We start from the raw sequence: 22157 nt of genomic DNA on the forward strand, positions 1-22157 counted from the left end.
GAACATTAACTCTTTGGAAAGGAAACAAAAAAGTTGCATAAGAGAGTTACTGGGAGTAGAAGATCAAAATATCTTGATTTGGTAAAGTAATTTGCATGGAACAATGCTCATGGTTCCATTGGGTGGAGCATTGTACTTTGTCACTTTTATATATGATGCCACAAGGAAGGTTTGGGATTATCCTCTTTGTAAGAATGCATTGGATGCATTTCAAAATTTGTTGGCATTTGCAAAGCGTCAATTATGCAATAAGCTTAAGTGCTTGAGGACTGATAATGGTGGATGGTACACACTACATCCCTTTAAAAACTTTTATGCAAGCCGTGGTGGTATAAAGAGAGAGTTGATAGATCTTGAGAATCCTACTCAAAATGGTGTGGTTCAAAAGATGAACATGACTATTCAATACAGGGCCTATAGTATATTCTCTAGTGCTGGTCTTACTAATGGATTTTGGACTAAATTTATAAAAATAGCAATGCATTGGATCAAAAGGTCTTCTAGAAAGCCATTGAATGACAAGATACTAGAGGAGTTATGGTCTAACAAGAGACTTGGTTATGATAACGTATGTATTTTTAGCTATGAGACATTTATGTATATACCTAGGAATAAGTGGAGTAAGCTTGATCCTAAGTCCAAGAAATGCATGGAGAATCACGTAAATTGAGCTATTGCTTGTGGAATTATGAATCAAAAAAGGTAGTATACAACCACGATATCATCTTTAATGAGGATAAAATGCAAAAGCAGCACATTAAAATGATTGAGATCTGTATAGTGTTTCAAGAGGATGGCAGCCAACACATGAGTAGATTGTATGACTTGTTCTGCATGATGCACAACTTGAACAACCACCAAATGTTGAGATGGGACTGCCACGAGGATGGTGCATAGTCTCATGTTTACATGATAGATAGATAAGACATCCAAAGACTCCTATTGAGTCAATTGTATACAGGTCTAGGAGGGTTTCTAGACTATCGAATAGATATACTATGTCTCTAGACTATGTCATGGTAATGGATTCTAGCGAGCCTTCTTGTTACGTTGATACAATGACTATGAATGAAAATCATAAGTGGAAGAGGGCTATGTAGTGCAAGATGGATTCTTTGGAAAAGAATGGTACTTGGGAGTTAGTTCCCTTGCGTAAGGGTAAACATGCATTGCCATGCAAGTAGGTCTACAAGTTAAAGGTGTCTCCATCGAGTATGTTGCCTAAGTACAATGCAAGATTGGTGGCCAAAGGATTCAAGCACGAGAAGGAGATTGACTTTGATGAGATATTTTCACAAATAGTCAAGATTATGACCCTTCATATAGTCATTGCTTTGGTTGCTAAGAGAGGACATGCAATTGGTTCAGATGGATGTAAAGATTGCTTTCTTGCATAGGGACATGCATGTGGATATTTATATGTAGCATCATCCTAAGGGATTTTTTATGAAAGAAAAAGAGTAGGATATTTGCAAGCTACATAAGAGCTTATATGGTTTGAAACACGCTCCCAAAAGATGCTACCATAAGTTGGATGTCTTTATGCAGTCTCAAGGATGCACTAGGAGTGAGATCAATTATTGCTGCATATACACAAGGATAAAGATGGTAGCCTCATTATCTTAATTTTTTATGCAGATTACATGTTTATTGTTGGGAAGTCAATTATGGATGTGGATTCTTTAAAAGCAAAGATTGCATGATATCTTTGACATGAAGGACTTAGAATGCTAGTCACATTTGTGGTATATGCATTATGCTAAATCGAGATAAAAAGATACTCTCTATTTATCTCAAAAGAAATACATTGGGAAGGTATTGGAGCATTTCAATATGGAGAGGGGGATTTCTATTAGTGTTCTATTGCCTCCATATTTGAAACTTAGCCAAGAGAACGGCCTCAAGTTAGATGAGCAGAAGGTTGAAATGACCAAGGTTCCATATGCATCTACAATTGGTAGCTTGACATATGTTATGGTTGCTAAACATTTGATATTGCCTATGTAGTGGGAGTGGTTAGCAAGTATATAGCAAACCTTGGAAAAAGCATTAGGATGGAGTGAAGAGCATCATAAGATACTTGAACAACACTAGGTCTATGTGCATATGCTTTGAAAGTAAGGATGTATCTATTCTCGAACATGTAGCTATTCATTTTACAAGGAGTACAGACTCTAGGAGATTTACTATATGTTATTATAGGTTTTATATTTACTTTTATAGGTGGTGCAATCTCTTGGATGTCTCAATTACAACCATGTATGACTTTATCTACAACTAAGGGAGAGTAGTTTGTGGCCACGTAGGAATGCAATGAAGCTATATGGCTTACTCATTTAGGGGGAGACTTAGACATTGTAGGAGAGATATCTACATTACATTATGATAGTCAAAGTGTCATTCAATTGGCATGAAACCCTATCTTTCATGCAAAGACAAAGCACATTGAGATAAATTATCACTTCATTAGGGAGGTTCTTAAGGACAATGGATTGATCTTGTCAAGATCCATACGGATGATAAACTTATAGATCTTCTCATAGAGAGTTTACCTTATGAGAGCTTTGCACACTACAAAGTGTTGATAGGCATTTGATAGTATCTTCACTTTATTTTCATAATCCGCATAAAGGCACATTGGCCTTTAAATGGGAGGTTGTTGGGGTAAAGGCTAATGGTCAATAGCCGGGCAAGCACCCCTTGTATATGTAAACATTATATAATCATATATAAGTACAGATAACAAAGAATAAGGGCACCATTTATTTTGTACCCGCATCACTCTCTTGTATTCTTCCCTCTCTCTCACCCTGCTTGCACTCCATAGCTTCCCTCTCTCAAAATATACACTATAAAATCAATGTTAGAAATATCCAAAATTTTCATGAAGGTTGGAAGCATCTGTGGCATTGGTAGCTTAGGCATCACTTGTGTAACTTGAAATGTTACACCAAGCTACCTAGCCCTTGATTACAAATCGTCACACTTTCCTGGTGCAAAAGGAGGGGAGGAGAGTAAGGGAGACACACATAGAGAGAGACAAAGAGAGAGGGGATAGAGAGATGATATATATATATATATATATATATATATATATATATATATATATATATATATATATATATATATATATATATATATATATATATATATATATATATATATATATATAGCAAGAGAGATTATAAATATGTTTGTAATATTATGTGTCATTGTACAAGGGATAATGTATACCCATCTGTAACAATATATGAGATCCTACTTCTTCTTTTTTTGTAAAGTGTGGCTAATTCTATTTACTCAAAAGAAACTCGATGTACTCAACAACCTAGCTTGAACTAAAAGACATTAAATCGTATGAGTATATGTCCTTTAGGGTGGTCTAAGAAGAGTTATATTTGTCAAGGGGGGTGCAAGATAAATAGAACTTTAGGAGCTATAGGGGGTTTAGAGATCATGTCAATTCTTAGAATATCCCTATAGTAGCTTATATCACCCTCAAAGGGAGTAAATGATGGAAGATAATAGCTCTTACAAGGTGGTAGATACTAAAAGGCCTCTACACAAGGATAGTTTGTTACCCTCTTATGCCACAAAGAAAGCATCTCATGGGATGACAATTACAACTCCTTCCACTTGGGATAAAGGGGCTAATAGTTAAATGGGACTTCGTAATAACATAGTTTCTTAACCCTAGCAAGGCTCAATAATAAAACACACTATTTATGTCAAGAATATGAAAAAGGGAAAGTGGTTACAACAATACTATGTGGCATTTGGCTTTCTAGGAAACAAGGGTTCAAAGTCCTTTTTTTTATTGGCACACATATGTTTGTTCTTTGGCTTACAATTTTCATGTATCACTGGGCTCATTTTCTTAATGTCATGTATAGGAAGGTTCAACTTTTCACGTAGGATTAAATCAAGCAAAAATCTTTGCATGAGTTTGGATCAAGATAAGGCAAAATCAATTTCCCTAATAGAGATAGAGTTGATGCACATCTTTCTAATCTCAAACCTACAAATTTTCTCAAAATAGTGAGTATCCATTTGCAAACTCTTAGTTGCTCAACTATCGGCCTCTATACCCCTATAATATGAACACTAATTGTGAAAATTGGATTATCCAACAACTTTCCAAATGCACATACTCTCTCTTTTGGATCTCTCTTTTGGATGGAGGTGAGGCACACACACTCACACCTCTTAAAAAAGTGTAGCAACGATCTCCAAGCATCAATTCCAACCCTCTCCCACTTGAGAATGTAGCTTCGATGGTTGTTTTTGTGTGTATGTGTGATAGCACCCTAAAGGTGCAACGTGAGTGGATAACTATTAACTATACAAAAGTCAACATAAGAATGCCACCTAAGATAGCCTCTTGTATGAGTGAAAGGGAAAAGGTTGCCTATTTAAGAAGCCTTTTATTGTAGCATTGTGTGAAGTGGAAGATCAATTATCATTGTTGAGTGTGCAATCTATTTTGCAACCATGTCTTTCTTAGTCTATTTAGATCCTCCTTGATTATATATATTCTATCTATCTTACACACCATTATTAGCTTTACATTGGGTTTATTTTATATGTTATCAAAGTGGTGCCACTGAGAGAGGCTAGTTTTGAAGGTTGAAGTGAAGGAGAAGGAGCAAGAATTCAAGGAAGCAAGCAATCGATAAGAAGCTCTCACATTCTCTCTCTTTCCCTTAGATAGTGCCTGTGGATACACAAGAAGCAGGGCGAAGCAAAAATCTCAAATTGCTAGGAGAATTGGTGAGCAAGCAAAATGATGTAAATTCTACAAATGAGCCCTTTAGGACTATCTCGCTGTGTTTTTTGCCACATTTTAGCTCCACAAAGTTACAAATGATGGTTTCAAGGCATATTATATTTTTAATTGTGTCAACCATTTTTTGATGCATAGGTTACAGATTTCAAATCTGTAAGTTCTAAGGTTTTTGTCAAGAAGCAAATACAAGGTTTATCTACAAATAGATTGCATATTGTATGTTTTATTGGATAGATAATGAAAAGGCTACTCAGTTCATTGTTATGTGCATTGTGTGAAGAGTTGTAAAAGACTTGCTTATTATTTAAAACTCAACTTTTTCATAATGGTTGAGAACAATGGAAATTCTATTATTGAGAACGTAGACAAGAGTAACTACCCATCCTGGAAGTTTCATGTAACGAATGTACTTTTTGGAAAAGGCCACTTTGAGTTTGTTTCATGTGAAGAAAAGGAACCAAAGCTAAGTAATCCTACAAAACTGTAGAAGAAAAAAATGTGTGAAAAGAATGGAATGAAAAAGACAAAAAGGTAGTATATTGATTATTTGCAATCATTGATAGGACATATCAGAAATGCAAAAAGTTTACATGCAACTTGGACATCCTTTGAGAATATATTTTCAGTAAATACGAAGTATTCAACTCAAGCAAGAGTTGAATACTTTGAAGAAAGGAAAGATGTCTATAAATGAGTATGTTTTAAAGGTAAGGAGCATTGTAGATGTCTTAATAGCTATTAATGCAATGCCTAATGATGATGATTTGGACTCGTCTACTTTGGATGGCCTTAATAATAAGAAGGCCTATAAATCTTTTGTTACTTTAGTGTATGAACAAAAGCCATTTTCAGATTTTGACGAGTTGGTCTCTCTCATGATCACTGAAGAGGTCAATATTATGTAGGGTGAATCATCTGAAAGAAGTAGTAAACAAATCCAAGAATTTTACTAAAGTTCAGGAAGGGAATGTGGCAAATCCTTTTCAAGCCATCATGGTATGGGTCGTGCTAGTGGTAACCAACAAAATAGGTTAAATCAACAGTTTGGTGACATGCAAATTTTGATAGGACCTGGTAATTCTAGATGTAGGGGAAGCTCTAGAGAAAGAGGGGGATGGTAGAACATATGTTCTAAAAAAATTTGTATTGTCTATCATTATTGTGGAAGAGTGTGTCCTATTATAGCCCATTATTTTGATAAGAAGGATGACATTTGCAATGGCAAGTTATAGCAAGGAAGTTATGCATTGTCTTCAAAGCAGAATGAAGACAAAAATGAGTGTTTGTTTTTCCTGCAATATATAATGAATGTTGTTACAAGAAAGGGGACATGTGATGATGTATGGCATATTGATTTGGACGCATCTAATCATATGACTAGTCATGGTAAATGGTTTGGAGAGATGCAAGATCAGTTATGTAGAGACAAGTGATAATTCGTATCATCCAATTTCACATATTAGAAAAGTTTCATTATCCTTGCATAATGATCAGACAAAGTGTTTGTCGGATGTTTTGCATGCACCATCCAACACAAGGAATTTGGTATATGTTGGTCGAATGGTAGAGCAAGGGCTGTAGGTTAGATTTAATGCAAAGGAATGTTTTATTGAAGACTTTAACAATAAGTATAGGTTGATTGTAAAAGGAAGAAGAGTTGGCAGCATCCTTACTTTGGATGCTAGAATCCTTGCTATGAGTACTACTGTGTATGCTAAAAGCAAATATGTGATTGTAGACAATAAAATATGGCACAAATATATTGAACATAAAATTTTGCAAAGGATAAAATGAATGCAGTCCAAAGGGTAGGTTACAGGTTTGCCTACATTCAAGGTTGCAGAACTACATAAAGTCTATGAAGCATATTAGTTTGGGAATCAAGGCAACCGTTTTCACATGATAGAGATGCAAGCAAGCATATACTTAATGGTGTACACACAAATATTTGGGAGCTTATCCAAAATATATATCTTGGTGGTAGTAAGTATTTTGTTACATTTATTAATGATTGCTCTAGAAAACTCTAGGTATATTTCATGAAGGAAAAGAGTGAAGTGTTTGAGCACTTCAAAACTTTCAAGGCTATTGTTGAAATAGAAATAGGCTTGAAAGTTAAAGTGCTTGAGGTCAGATGGAGGTGGAGAATAGCTCTCTAATGAGTTTAGTGATTTTTGAGATATCATGGAATAAAGTGACGATTTACATGCAAATATACCCCACAATAAAATGCGATTGCAGAAAGGAAAAATAGACATATTGCAAAAGTTGCACAAGCATTGGCTGAAAAGAATATGCCTAAGCATTTTTTATATGAGGTTGTTAATATTGTTGTTTGCATTATGAGCATGTCTCCCACAATTGCAGTTCATGGTACGACGCTTGAAGAATGTTTTACAAGCAAGAAACCTGATCTATCACATTTGAAAGTGTTTGCTTGTATTCCATATGTTCATATGCCTAATGAGTTAAGGAGGAAGTTGGGTCCCAAGGTTGGAAAATGTATTTTCATTGGATACTCTACAAAGTAGAAAGGGCATTGTTAAAACCTTGTTTACTAGTGAGTTTTGAGTAAGTAAGGATGTTATTTTTTATGAGATGAGCAGTTAGTATACATATAGTGGAGATGCATTGGATAATGTTGATGATCATGATGGTCATGTGTAGACAAAAAAGCAAGAATCACAGACTTCTAGTGGACCAAAGATATCATCTAGTGGTAAATCTATAGTCAATCCTTGGTCTAGAAGACTAAGGAGCAGCCCCACATGTTCAGGTGCACCTACTAGTGTTGCAAGTAATGACATAGGAAAAAAGAAGAAAAATCAACAAGAAAACATGTAGGCCTCCATCTTTCTTCTTGTGTTCTTGAGTGAGCTTCCTCTTATGTGTATTGTGTGTATCCAACGTAGTAGCTCAAGCAAGTCCCCCCCCCCCCAAACCACATGATTCGTGGCATGGTATTAAAGCCGGTGTAGGTTCTTAATAATGGTGTTATACTATGCAGGTTTATCTTCTTTATATGTATGTTTGTCTTTTAGGATTTTATTAGAAAACTCAATATATCAATCAAGTGAAGGAACCGGTGAGGCACAGAGATAGAGGTATACAGACCTTATGCGTAGTGAGAGAGACAGAGAGAGTGCGAGTAAACAAAATAGAGAGTGAACACATTTTTGGTACAAGGACGAGTGTACCACTTTAGGTTTTAGATAGATATATGTATGAAAGTACAATGTGTTAAGGGTCACCCGTGCACATATAAAAGGCACGATGGCCCTTTATTCCCAACAACCTCCCACCTAAAGACAATGTGCCTTAAGAGGAGAAAAGAATCAGCTAGGTCTAAGTATGTACAAAGCTGAAATAAATATATCTATCCAACTCCCATCATCTGTCGGCAATGAGCAAACCACTTTGCTGGAAGACCCTTCATGAGAAGGTCTACAGGATTATCATCTGTATGCACTTTGACAAGCTCAATGCTCTTGCTATCAAGTACATCTCTAATGAAGTGATACTTCACATGTATGTGCTTTGTCTTTGCATGAAAGACAGGATTCCGTGCTAGCATGATAGCACTCTGACTATCACAATGGAGAACAAGTAACGCCGTGATTCCAAACTCTCCCACCAAACATGAAAGCCATAAAGCCTCCTTGCATGCCTCAGTGGCAGCTACATACTCTACCTCTGTAGTAGACAATGCAACACACTTTTGTAGCCTGGAAATACAAGAGACCGCTCCTCATGTGAAAGTAAACACATACCCAGAAGTGGACTTCCTGCAGTCCACATGACCAGCATAGTCTGCATCCGTAAAGCCAACAACATATGCTTTTTGCTTTCCAAAGCAGATGCACAACTCCTTTGTGCCTTTGAGATATCTCATAATACCTTTCACTGCATCCCAATGCTTCTTGCCAGGGGTTGCCATGTATCTCCTAACCACTCCCACTGCAAAAGCAATGTCAGGACGTGTAGCAACCATAGCATACATCAAACTGCCAATAGCTGAAGCATATGGTATCTTGGCCATTTTAGCCTTCTCATCATCAGATGTAGGCCTGTCCTCTACACTGAGTTTCACATATGGAAGTAATGGAGCCCCAATTGTTTTCCCCCCTCCATATTGAAACGCTGCAAAACTTTGGAGATATACTCCTGCTGAGATAGATAGAGTAAACCTTTAGATCTATCTCTAAGTATTCGCATACCAAGAATGTGATTTGCATCACCCAGATCCTTCATGTCAAAGCTTTCATGAAGACTTTGCTTCAATGAATCCAAGGCATGAGTATCCATGTCAGCAATTAGCATGTCATCAATATACAAAACCAAGATAATCAGGCTACCATCTGTTGCCTTCTTGGTGCACAAGTAGTGATCCACTTGACTTTTATGAAAGCCTTGGGATTGCATGAATGTATCAAGCTTATGATACCATTCTCTTGGTGCTTGTTTCAGCCCATACAAACTCCTTTTGAGTTTACATACCATTTGTTCTCTCCCTTGTTCAACAAACCCTTCAGGCTGCTACATATATATGTCTTCATGCAGATCACCATGTAAAAATGTAGTCCTTACATCCATCTATATGAGCTCCATATCCTCAATTGCAACCAAGCCCAAAAACGTTCTCAATGTAGTCATCTTCACTACAGGAGAGAAAATCTCATCAAAGTCAATTTCATGCTCTTGTTTGTACCCCTTTGCAACCAATCTTGCTTTGTACTTTAGTGAGGAACTAGAAGTGACTTTCATTTTCTAAACCCATTTGCATGGAAGGGTTTTCTGCCCTTTAGGCAACTACACCAAGTCCCAAGTGCCATTTTTTTCAAGAGATTCCATCTCTGACAGCATGGCTTTGTACCATTTCTTGCTGTCCTATCTGTTCATTGCTTCCTTGAAGCAAGATGGTTCACCACAGTCTGTCAACATGACATATTCAGCCACATTAATTGCACCAGGAACAAATCTGTCAGGTTGTCTAGTAGCCCTAGATTATCTCCTAACCCAATGGTCATTGTTTGCTAGAGATGTTCCTGTAAATTTCCATTTCCAACATGTTGTCCTGGCATTTCAGCCTGCAAATCAGCATTTACAACTTGTTGTCCTAGCTGTTCCTGCACATGTAATGGCTCATTTTCATGGGCAATAGCTGGCTGATCATTTCGAGCATCATTTCCTGCATTTACATGTTCATTTATAGCAAGTATTTACTGCTATACAAAGGGCACATTTTGTTGTCCAAAAGGTATTTCTTCCCGGAATACAATCCTACGGACCTCCTCAGTCTTTTCGGGTTATTTGTGCATGCGATCTTCCCGGAAGATAACGTCACTGTTGCGTACTATTTTCTTTTTCTCAGGATCCCACAATTTATACCCCATTTCACCCTCGTCACCATATCCTAGGAAAATGCATTTACATGACTTTGGCTCAAGTTTGTTGTGTTTTTCTTTACGAATGTGCACAAAAGCCTCGCAACCAAACACTTTCAAATGAGCATATGAAGGTGTCTTGCCCGACCACGCTTCTTGGGGAACTCCCCCCCCCCCCCCCCAAAGACCTGTTTGGTGACTAATTGATCAAGTGAAGGGCTGTCATAACAGCCTCTGCCCAAAAACCATGGGGCAATGCAACATGAGACAGCATCGTACGGACCTTATCCTGGATGGTCCGATTCATACGCTCTGCAACTCCATTTTGGGGTGGATTATGAGGGGCAGTGAGCTCCCTCTTTATCCCTTTGCTGTCACAAAATGCCTGAAAGGCTTTGGACACATATTCCCCACCATTGTCAAAGCGAAGACACTTAAGTGTCTTATCTGTCTAATTTTTAGACAATGCCAAGAATTTTTTAAACTTGTCAAGCACTTCATCCTTGCTACGAATAGAGTAAACCCATACTTTCCGTGTAGCATCATCGACAAAGGTGAAAAAATATTTCTTTCCCCCTAAAGATAATCCTGGCATTTGACATACATCTGAGTGTACTAACTCTAGAGGAGAAAATTTCAAAGAAAGAGACTTTTTGTGAGAAGTCTGTGCATGTTTGCCATAAAGACAATGACCATAATGCTCGAAATCAGCATAACGAAGACAAGGCAAGTAACCCAAACGAGAAAGCACTTTCGTTCCTGTTTGACTCATGTGTCCCAATCGGCCATGCCACAAAGAAACACTTGGCTGCTCAGTCACGACAACAACATGGTCACGCACACTAGATACATGGAGTGGATACAATGTATCACTCTTGCAACCTCTGGCAATAACCCTAGATCCCTTACAGATCTTCCATTTTCCATCACCAAAGGTGGTATGAAAACCATTATCATCTAGTTGCCCTGTGTTGATCAAGCTCTTCTTGAGCTGAGGTACATGCCGTACATGCTGAAGTGTAAAGGCAGAGCCATGCTGAAATTGTAACTGCACACTGCCAATACCTGCAATCTCACATGCATAGTTGTCCCCAAGATGGACAACACCATGTCGACCCCTTGTATATGCGGAAAACCACTCAAAGTGAGGGGTGACATGAAAAGAAGCACCTAAATCAAGAATCCGGGTATGCATGTCATCGTCTATATCTGCAAGTAGAGCATGTGCACCAAAATGTGAAGAGACAAAGAGTACATCACTCCCACTGTCACTGTCATGAGTGACTACATTCACCTCTTCAATTTTTACACTGCTTTTCTTAGGCTAACTGTCCTTCTTCTCTTCCTTGCAATCATCTGTCTTCTTGCCTTTTAATTTCTATTTCTTCCATTTATAGCAGTCACGTTTAAAGTGACCCTTCTTGCCACAATGATGACATTCAACATCTTTGCCACGTGATTTACTGCGTCCCTTGCCATCATATTTGCCCTTTTGCTGTGATCTGCCCCTAGCATGCAAAGCACTGGAAGACTTGTTGGATGCATTGTTCTGCCGATTCATCTCTTCCATAAGTAGAGCACTCTCTACATCAGCATACAAAAGGATCACGTTAAAATTGCTCATAGCAATCCTGAATGTATCCCAACTCTCTGGTAGAGTGCAAAGCAAGAAAGTAGCCTTAAATTCCTCATCAATCATAAATTTCAAGGCAACTAGCTGACTGAAAATGGAGTTAAACTCACTCAAGTGAGTAGACATTGATATACCTTCTTTCATACGCAAATCCATAAGTTTTTTCAGCCAATACACTTTACTTGCAGTTCTTTTATGTGCGTACAGTTCTTCCAGTCTAGTCCATATAGCATATGCAGAATCCAAACCTTCAATGTTGAAGAGCAAGGCATCAGAAATCGATAGCTCTATGGTTGAGCGTGCAAGCTCATTCAACTCATCCCAATCATCCTAATCCATGTCCACAGGCTTTGCCCCTTTAGTTTTGATCGGCTTTACCTGCTTCTTTTGTAACAGGATATTGTAGCATTGTTTTTGCCACACTGCGAAATTATGTGCGCCTTCAAGCTTCTTTATATGCATCAAATCACTGTTGTCATTGTTGCCAGCCATGGTTTTCAGCTCAAAAGTGACCAAAAAACCAATAAATGTAGGCCCAAATTGTCACCCAAGTGACCAAGGTACAAACAAGTACCAATCAGCAATAAATGACCACGTAAAAGTACAGATTTTAGATCTATAATTCAGTTTTCATAAGCACCAAACCAAGTGCTACAGCATTATCCAACTGATTACAGTTGTTCCAAAAGGCATGTTCATCACTTTACATGAGAAATCCCAAAATTTCAGCTGCAATTTCTGTTGAACATGTACCCACAGGCATAAAATTTGACACGAACGGTCAAAAGCCCCAAAATTTTGTGCTCAAAATCATCAAACACACATCTGCATTTCCTCTGTCATGCATAGGACTGTCCAATTTTGCCAAAATAAAGCAATTTCAGCAAAATCCCCAAATTTTACCAAGTGTTGATGTCCAGATTGTGCGGAATTCAACCTGCATGTACATAAAATGACCAAATGCTACACAAATTTTGCCCAAATTGCAAAAGCCCCAAATTGCACGAGGTCCAATGTGCCTCAATGTCAAGAAATTTGGTCAATTTCAGCACAATTTGTGCATGTACATGAAAAGCCCCAAATGTCGGGGACAAAATGTCACCAATTCCTGCAATTTCTGAGACAAATTTGCTTGTCCTGCATCAAATTTTCCAAATTTGGAAAAAGCCCCAAATTTATGGGCTAAATGTTGAGAAATTTCACTCAGGTGAGCAAAATTTCAACAATTTTGGCAAAATCTCCAATCTAAATGCGCACAATGTCTGCAATTCCAACGCAGATGCCTCAATTTTTCACGAACAGTGCTCAGTCTGGCAAAGCCCCAGCTTTTTGGGCCAAAATTGCACAAAGTTGATGTTTTGTGCTTGCACACGCGAACCCCAGTTAGGGGAAGGAGTTTGAGAAAAAAAAATTAAAGAAAAATTTTCGAATGACGGATCCGTTGACCCGTCAAGCCTTTTCGTCGCGCGATGCTCCGTCACGCATTGCAAGTCACACATTGCGCCGCCCCGTCAGGTCTCCTTGCCCGCTTCTGCTGGTTCCGTCAGGAGTTGCGCACGTTGACTGCTGTCCACTATCGCCCGTCAGTTTGCAGTCGTTTTTTGTGCACGCTGTCGCAGCCCGTCACGCTACTACCCGTGCAGTCGCCTTGGTCCACGCTGGACCCCGACTAGTCACAGCCCGTCACGCTACTGCCCGTTGGCTATTGCCCGCCAGCAACACGCCAGCGATTCCTGCTCGCACTGCCTCTTGCTGGGTCCTCAACAGTCCACAAGACTGTTACACGAGACTCTGCGTGTCACCTGCACCTCTCAACAGCTTGAGTGAACCATTGGCTCTGATACCAGTTTGAAGGAACCGATGAGGCACGGAGATAGAGGTAGACAGACCTTATGCGCAGTGAGAGAGACAGAGAGAGTGCGAATAAACAGAATCATCATATATCCACACACATATATCTAATTTATTGTAAATTTTTACGCATGGAACCTGATTTTTTCATCAAAATTTTCATTTTTAATAAATTTTTATCATTTATTTTGATATTACATGCTACTTTTTTATGTTTAGATTTATAGAGCTTATGTGAATTGCAATTCAACATTATATTCAATATAACTCTATAAAAACACCATTTGAACCATAAAAATCCATGAAATTATCATTTTCTTATTAAATCCCACATTGGAATTTTATGATCTTGATTCCCATTATGTGAATTGCTGAATTTTAGTTATTATTTTATAATTTCAAACATATTCAAGCATATTGAGACATTTCCAATCATTTTACATCATAAGAACAAGAGTCATCATAAAATTTAATAAAAGACTACTTATGAGTGAACACGTTTTTGGTACAAGGACGAGTGTACCACTTTAGGTTTTAGATAGATATATGTATGAAAGTACAATGTGCTAAGGGTGTGTTCACACCCATGCACATATAAAAGGCACAATGGCCCTTTATTCCCAACATCAAGAATCATTTGAGAGAGTATGTGTATTTGGAGGAGTTATGAAGTTGCTATTGAAGGGAAGGATGCATGAGGAGTATTGTGACACCAAAACTTAAAATGGGTTTTTTAGCAATTATGTGGAGCCATTTTCATCAAAGAAGTCAAAGAAGGTAATTGTGTAAGTATTGCCTCAAGTTTTGATTTCTCAACTATTAAAAAAATGCTATGTACGGTGGGATTATGAGCCCCATGGCTCTCACAAGAGTGATACTACAAATGCTTTGTTGCCATCAAACCACAAGTGATGATGGCTATTTTAATCCAACTTGGGCTAAAGCTAATGAAAAATGATATTTAATAATTCATATTTCTCATGTTGAAAAATAATTTAGTCATATTGATTCTCAACTGACTCTATTTACTGTTAGACTTAGTTTATGTGTAGAGGTAGATGAAGATATGTTCTCATTACAAGGCTAACTATTTGATTGGTTCTAGATCATACATATCTATTACTATTCATCAGAGTGATAAGATTTATTCATTGAAGGCACAATAATGGATTTATTTATTTTTACCGCATTGCCTACTATTTTTTATTATTACTTATGAGGCATATTGGCATTGGGATTGGATTATTATTTTTTCTTAGAGTAGATTATTTATTAGATACATGAATGTTCAAAACCTTAGTTGGATATAACAAGCTCACCCAACAAAAATCTTGTTCTAGTTTTGTATAAGAGCTATTTTAAGCAAATGCTCTTCTTTCTTTTTAGTCTATTTTTTGTATTAAGAGAGAGGGAGGTGAGACAAAGACAAAGATTGAGCTTTCGACATTTGCTACATGTGATTTTGATCTGATCTTTGCAATATTCATATCAAACTTGGCTAGGCTTCAAGCTTCTAATCTCCTAACATCTTACATAAAGGTGAGGATCATGGAGAGATCTACATGGTAAATCACTACAAACGGATAGTATGACTATGTTTTTCATACTTTGAAACATCCAAATCAACTATTAATTGGCCCAAATCAATTTAATGTCATCCTCTCCCTTTTGTGACCATGGCATGGACTTGGCCACGAAAATAAGGTGCCATAGCTTAAAATCTTTTAAATCTTATAAGCTTTATTTTGGTAGCTTTCATTTTTTAAAAATAATGAACTAGTTTTTTTTTCTAAGAGAGAATTATCTCACAAGCTTAAGCTTATTATGCCTTTATTCATTGGCTACATCTAACATGTATGAAGATTCTACCTTGTTGCACATTAATCATAAGAACTACTTTAGTCTCCTTTTAATATTTGATTAGCACTCTATTAATTCCGCGTCCAACACATGGTTCATGTGTAAGATGTTTAGGGGAGCCTTGGAGATTAAATCTAAAAGTTGCCATGTTTGTTGTCTATACTTCCATAAAATCCACTTCAAGAGTTGTTTTCTAGGTATTTCAACTTTTTGTTGATTCATAATTTGAGGATGATACAAATATAGAAGCTTTAGTCCTATAAGGAAGATCTACAATTCCTAATTAGACATAGAATTTGCAAATCTTTAATATTTAGTGAGTTATATCAATCCTAAGGTGATCCCACATTTCAACACAATAATCAACAATCTTTCTCGTACCCAATTTTAGGCTCCATTTTTGCAAATCTTACCTTCATATTTAGCAACTCATCACAAGACATGATTTGTAGAGCTTGTCTAGCAACTCATCACAAGGCATGATTTGTAGAGCTTTTTGCTATCCACAACTCTCTAATTATCATATTGGATTGATTCTATGCACTTAGAAAGTTATTTTGGTGACAAAGTGGCCCTTCCAACTCACCTAAACTTGCTAAACTTTCCAAGTCGAGCCCATTGTAAACACTTAGACTCAATAGCAAAGTAACATACAATCAATTTGGAATTTGAATATACTATAGAAGGCAAAGTTTTGACTTGTATAGAGATCTAAAACTTTTATTGGAGAGAGTTTTGCCTAAATATGCATAGTTTTCTAGTTAATTTTAGAGAAAGTTACCTGTTAGTGGAATATTTTAATTTTTTGCAAAGAAATATGCTCCAATAATTTTTAAGTGTTGATTTGGTCATATTATCTTTAAATATAATATTGCACATACATATTTGTATTAAATAAATATTGTTTGTTTAATTTCTTCAAATTTTAGCACAATCAGAGGAAAGGATTTATCCACATACAATGCAAGGACACGATTACTCTTAACTCCCCTGGAGACCGTAACAAGGGGTGACATTCACCCTTTTCACATTAAGTATAATGTGCTACTATATTTGAGATTACTTGCATGCATATGACCAACTATACACATGCTATTATAATTGAGGACACTTGCATGAGCAAGATTCTAGTTGCTACAAGGAGAATGTGAAGCTAGCTTTGAGCAAGAAAGCTTCTGAATCTTCTTCAGCAATGCTATGAATGTATATTTAGTTCATTTGCATTTAGTTTTTTGGATTTTGATTGAGTATGTCATCGCTGAAGTACATTTGCAAAATACAAAATGTATCAACATTCCTTTTTAGACTGATTAGGTGAACAAAAAATCTGTACCTCACTAGTGCAAACTTTATAAAATTATTTGCAATGTACGGATCCAAGAACAAGAACCATCAAGGAAAATCCCAACCTAAACAAGCTGCGCACCTTGGCCAAATTATATCAAGTTACAACATTTCTTATTTAAGAAGCATACATTGAAGGCAGCCTAATTCTTCAAATGTACTTAATATTTCAACGATATAGATCTACATTTGAGCAATTATCAAATGCTTTTGCTTCTTATCGAACTCTGTATTAAATATAGCTTAATTAATCTGCTGCTTGCCACCTAATCTTCCGACTATTCTTACTGTTCTTACGAATCAACTCCTTGTTTCTTGGTCTGTCAAGCTCTATCCGTCTGATTTCTAAAAATGCTTCATGATGAATGCTTATGTACTGGTTGAAACTTTGAAGCATATAAATTAGCTTTTGTCAAATATGCACCCAGAAGAAAGTTGTCACTTAAATCTCTGATGGAACTACTGTGAATAATAACGAGCCCTAAATGCTTTTGTATTGAAGTTTAAGCGTTGACCACTACCTGCAAAATGTGTCCTTCCAAACTCTAAGCCGTCTTACATGACTAGTATCAAAGGTGTATTGTATCTTAGTTCGCATAATGTTAGCTCCTTGAACCATGGGACAAGTTCACCTGGACTTAGCCACTTTCCATCAGAGCTCTCTGCTATGCCACATCTACAGAAACCTGTGAAACAACTCCTGCAGCTTACTTGCCCCTTGCCCCAGTGCATAAACAAGACTTTTCGAGTTGACTGTCAGTCTGCAAGTGCGAGTGGCATTAGACATCAAGGCATGACTTGTGGTCATGACCAAATGGCCACTCCTTCCCCACGGACAAGCATCAGGAGTGGAAGATGTTGCACATCAAAACAATTAGAGGTGTTACACTTTCCGAGGTCTTCCTCTTCCACGACCTCTTTTACTTGCAGTTGCAGATTGTTCCCCCTCCTTTCCTGCATGTTGATTTGAGCCTCTACCACCTCCCCTTCCACTTCCACGAGGTCTACCCCTGGATCTTTTTTGAGGGGCCTTATCTTCATCGTTGTCATCAGAACCGTCCTCCTCCTCTTCCTCCTCCTCCTCACTGCTGTCAGGGTCACTGCTATCCTTAACTGATTTGTTCTTTGGCCGTCTTCCTCGAGGCCTCTTGCCGTCAGTTGGCTTGGAACTTTTCTCAGCCTTCTGCAATTTCTTAGTACCATTTTGCATGCCATCATCAGTAACATCTTGTAGATCACCTACTGCAACTTCCCCTGCACTTTTACGCTTCTTATCAGAGGATTTCTGATCCCCCAAAGGTTTCTTGGTCTCTTTTACATTGGGACCTGGCACACAATGAGGCAGATTTTTCAGGCATATGGAAGTCCTGAGCCCAAAGTCTGGGCCGAAACTAAACAAATTGGCTGCTGCTGTGATGTACGGGGATTTCCGAGAAAAATAGCTGATGGTGTCTTTCTTCACAGCTTGAGCACATACCTTGAATAGGTGCTGAGCATTCGTACACATCTAGCTGAGAAGCCGAATTGAAAAATCAGAATCGTTTAAGTGATGAATCCAAACTTGATTAGATAGTGAATCCATTTACAATATATGCACAAAACCAGAGTCAATAATAATCTACAGTTAAACCGGATTATATGGAAAATCTGAAATCCCAATACTTGAAATTTCCTAAATACAAAGAGGATAATTCCTTTTAAGAGCTATAATGTATATCCTGATTAGAATCATTGACATTCTTCTGAGCACGATGCCTAGCACGCTGCTCAGGTAAGGTCAAGAAGCACACAAAGACAAGTCAGATATAAGTTTGAGATAGCTTGAGCAAACAGCTCAAAAGTAATAGCACACCTTATCAATGCGCTCCTCAAATCCAGCTTTATCAACTATTATGAGAGAGTGGCCGACACCACATGCGACACTGTCAAAAAAGCCATTTGCTTACAACTTGAAAATCAGTAAGACCATCAAAGCATTAACTTTACAAAATGCATAAATTTTTATGCTTGTGCTAGGTTACGTGGGGAAGAGACTTGCAAAGGTCTTGCATAATCAGAACAATGATCATAGATATCAGACTTCAATCAAAACCATCAAAACAGCACAAAGAAAAGGATACCCATGATATAAGGGCACATAACAAGGCTCACAAAAATCAGAAACCTTCTTTTTACAAAACTCAGTAATTTGTCAAATTATGACCCAGATTGGAATGTCCAGGTGAAAACTAGCACACAGTGAAATGAAATATTTTAAATTGACTTCAAAAATTAACGAACTGTCAGAAAGTGACACCTCACATACCTTGTAACTTTCATCCCCTCTAAAAGATCTACTTTCTTGGCACTAGCTGATGACCTGTGGTGCAACAAAATGCTAGTTTAGCTACATCCAGAAAGCTGCATAGGCAAACAGAATATCCAAATTACTGTTACGACAGACTAGACCATAAGCTGTTTTGTTTGACATATGTCACAGACCATTGGCTTTAACAGATGGATAAAGAAGAATTTAAAACAAGAAAAAGGGAAAAGCAACAGAAAATAATGTAAGATCGTTGCATGCAGTTACATATATAGTTAACGTGTCCCTAGCACATCTGTCATGTTTGTCAGCCTCAAAAGCAAGTTGTCCAAGCTAATAACAGGTGCAAACAATGAAAATTGTAATTTAAATGTTACCCCAGGAAAAATTTGGCCCAATACAAAAAGGCCAAGTCTTCCAGAGCAATGGGAAGTGCAAATGGAGGTTGCACAAAGGTTAGTTGAAGAAAAGATGATGAACTCATTCTGCAGCCTAAGAGACTGCTTCAAGGAAGCAATGAAGCAGTGAACATCACTGAGAAAATCATCTGACAATGTGAATGGTGGTACTAATCAATGATTCAAGATGGCACTGAGCATGGCAGAGTTTCTCTTCCCACAAAATGTGAAGAGCAGGTATTCAGGAATCACTTATGGGCTAGAATCGGATTTTCCTGATAGACTCTCAAAAGAGCCAATGCTCCCTATATTTGAGAATATCTGACAGGTAAACTGATCATGGTATACAAATACCTGACATTTCTCTCATAATAAAGTTGTCTTTATGCATAGAATCAGAAATTCCTGCAGCAGATTGAGTGACTCCTAGAACAGGATTTCTCTCAATAAAAGAGTGCGGGGCTCTCCAAAATCGTCAAGTCACTTATTATTGCAACTAAGCGTAAATAGATCATCCCAACCTTCCACTGCTGAACATTCAAATCTGGTAAAGAGCATGCAAAAACCAAGAAAGTGGAGACTCAAACTCAAAGTCAAATAATCTTGCAAGGATGCAAAAAGCCGTTCTGTTGTCTTGTCAGGCTTTACCACTGGAAACTCCCATGACAGAATAATCACAGTGCTTGCTCCTTGTATAACGAAAATACAACTCACACAGTCACAAGGGCAACTCTTTGAACATCTTTTGCTGTTTGGAATAGATCATACAATCTAGATGATTCTGCACAATTGCTTCCAATTCATGCATAGCTGCTTTCACTGGTATGCACATAAGCACACCAAAGTCTAGACTATTCAAACTGATCACAACCACATGAGTCGGCCGTTCCACAACATCAACCAAGTACTTTTTTTTTTTCAATCACTGCAGCGATCATTTTACAAACAGTCAAATTATTGATCAGTAACTAAATTTAGTCTGTATTCCTGTCTGTTTTAGAATTAGAAGAACAGTGATTTTTTAACTTACAAAAGGGTGAGTGGCAATGGTGTCTAAAATTTACGTAGTTGTATGGATTATGTGCACTAGGCAAAGGAGACATAACCTCCAACTTTAGAGGATGTTCCAGCATGGACATTATGAAGTAAAACATTTGGGCTTGCATCGTCAAAAAACATCAGCCCATTTTCATTTCAAATCTGAATGTAAACAAGAAGATTGAAGCTTACTCATTTCAGTTTTAAGGCTCGAAGCTTACTTTGGACCAGTGGGGCCATATCCAAGTTCACCATATGAGGATTGTCCCCAGCTTATACAAGACTTCTCAGCTCCTACAAAACTTGTCCTGTCACCACAGTCCATGCATCGTATAACCCACCCACTGTTTTCAACAGACACATAATAATGTTTTATTGATTAATCCATCACAAAAATAAGCTAATTTGACTACACCTGTGTTTCTAAGAATGTTGTTCTTGTCTTGAATTTCTAGTTTAAAAGACACTCGAGTCCCCACACTCATGAACCCCTGATATTTCAAAACCCTGAATACGTAGTACGTGACAAATTGTTGGTTCTCTTTCACATGCTTGATTAACATCAATCATGGTCACCTGATCTAAAGTTGGCCTTGATGATCTGCTGAACGCCATAATGACTTACAAAGATTATTTAAGGTTAAAATCTCACACATTGTGTTGCATTTTTCACGACAGATTAACCAGAATGCAAACAGCCATCACTCCAATTGACATTCAAGTAGTCGCATCCCCAAGCAGTTGCTAATTATGCATATTCATAGGCATACCTTAGATCAAAAACTGGCTTAGGATACATCCAGCTGTCACCTGTCGGCTTGACTCTACCCCACATGTACAGTTGCCCACCTCCTATTGCATCATCCATTTCAACAAGTAATACAAGCAAATCATCTTTCAAGGTATAAAACTACCTGTCAGTCTTACAACAATCACACATGCACATCATGCAAAAGAAGAGAGGCGGTTATATATTTTACCTGCAGTACATGCAGAAAATGCTGAGCCTGCTGCAACAACCGCTGTTGGTGGTAGTATGTTGTTCCGTTGAAAATGCTCAACTGCTCTAGGCGCAAATTCATCTTTTTGCTCCTTGTGTCCCAATCTAGCCTCTCAATATTCCAAGCATTAACAATTAATGAAAAGCTCAGAAATGTCGACAAAATCGTCAAGCCTGAATGCACTGCTTTAAAGCAGAAAGATGAAAGCTTGATGTTACTCAACGGCTAGTTAAGTGGACTGCCCCCACTGTGAAAGTATGAGGTGGGTGAAACACTCACCTTCCATGGCCTCCAAACCCCCACCTGAATGCAGTATAGGTGTTTATCATCAAGTAAACTTAATTAATCACGTAATGTACATGAACATTAAAGTCAAATCTCACTAATAGAAGAGCTACATACGTGTAGACAAAGCCAACAGAGTCCACAGCAACTGCATCAGTAAGAATACACAGAATGTGTGAGATATTGTCTTATCCAACTCAACATTAAAAGCCCATTCCACAGGAATCTGAGACAACTCATAATTAAAGCTGGACGCCAAGTTTCTTGGAAAC

At 37.7% G+C, this 22157-nt stretch overlaps 1 protein-coding gene across 2 annotated transcripts in view; it reads right to left on the reverse strand.

Moving 5' to 3' along the window:
* Nucleotides 1–17240: 17240 nt before the first annotated feature.
* LOC148017120 (Regulator of chromosome condensation (RCC1) family protein) overlaps nucleotides 17241–22157 on the reverse strand; it is a 47303-nt gene continuing 42386 nt past the window's right edge. The window contains exons 8-16 of one of the 2 annotated variants that reach the window (XM_087662416.1): nucleotides 22003–22033; nucleotides 21880–21903; nucleotides 21580–21704; nucleotides 21370–21451; nucleotides 20821–20907; nucleotides 19164–19217; nucleotides 18711–18780; nucleotides 18336–18369; nucleotides 17241–18184 (exon numbers count right to left, since the gene is read on the reverse strand). In XM_087662416.1, coding sequence (XP_087518542.1) covers nucleotides 17742–18184; nucleotides 18336–18369; nucleotides 18711–18780; nucleotides 19164–19217; nucleotides 20821–20907; nucleotides 21370–21451; nucleotides 21580–21704; nucleotides 21880–21903; nucleotides 22003–22033 — 950 coding nt within the window. In that variant the 3' untranslated portion in view covers nucleotides 17241–17741. Of the gene's footprint in view, nucleotides 18185–18335; nucleotides 18370–18710; nucleotides 18781–19163; nucleotides 19218–20820; nucleotides 20944–21369; nucleotides 21452–21579; nucleotides 21705–21879; nucleotides 21904–22002; nucleotides 22034–22157 lie in introns of both variants that reach the window. The other variant, XM_087662415.1, reaches the window with a different exon arrangement.

The sequence above is a fragment of the Lygodium microphyllum genome, chromosome 22 (genome assembly GCF_053477565.2).
Source record: "Lygodium microphyllum isolate KBCC chromosome 22, Lygodium_microphyllum_v1.1.10, whole genome shotgun sequence".
Classification (NCBI taxonomy): domain Eukaryota; kingdom Viridiplantae; phylum Streptophyta; class Polypodiopsida; order Schizaeales; family Lygodiaceae; genus Lygodium; species Lygodium microphyllum.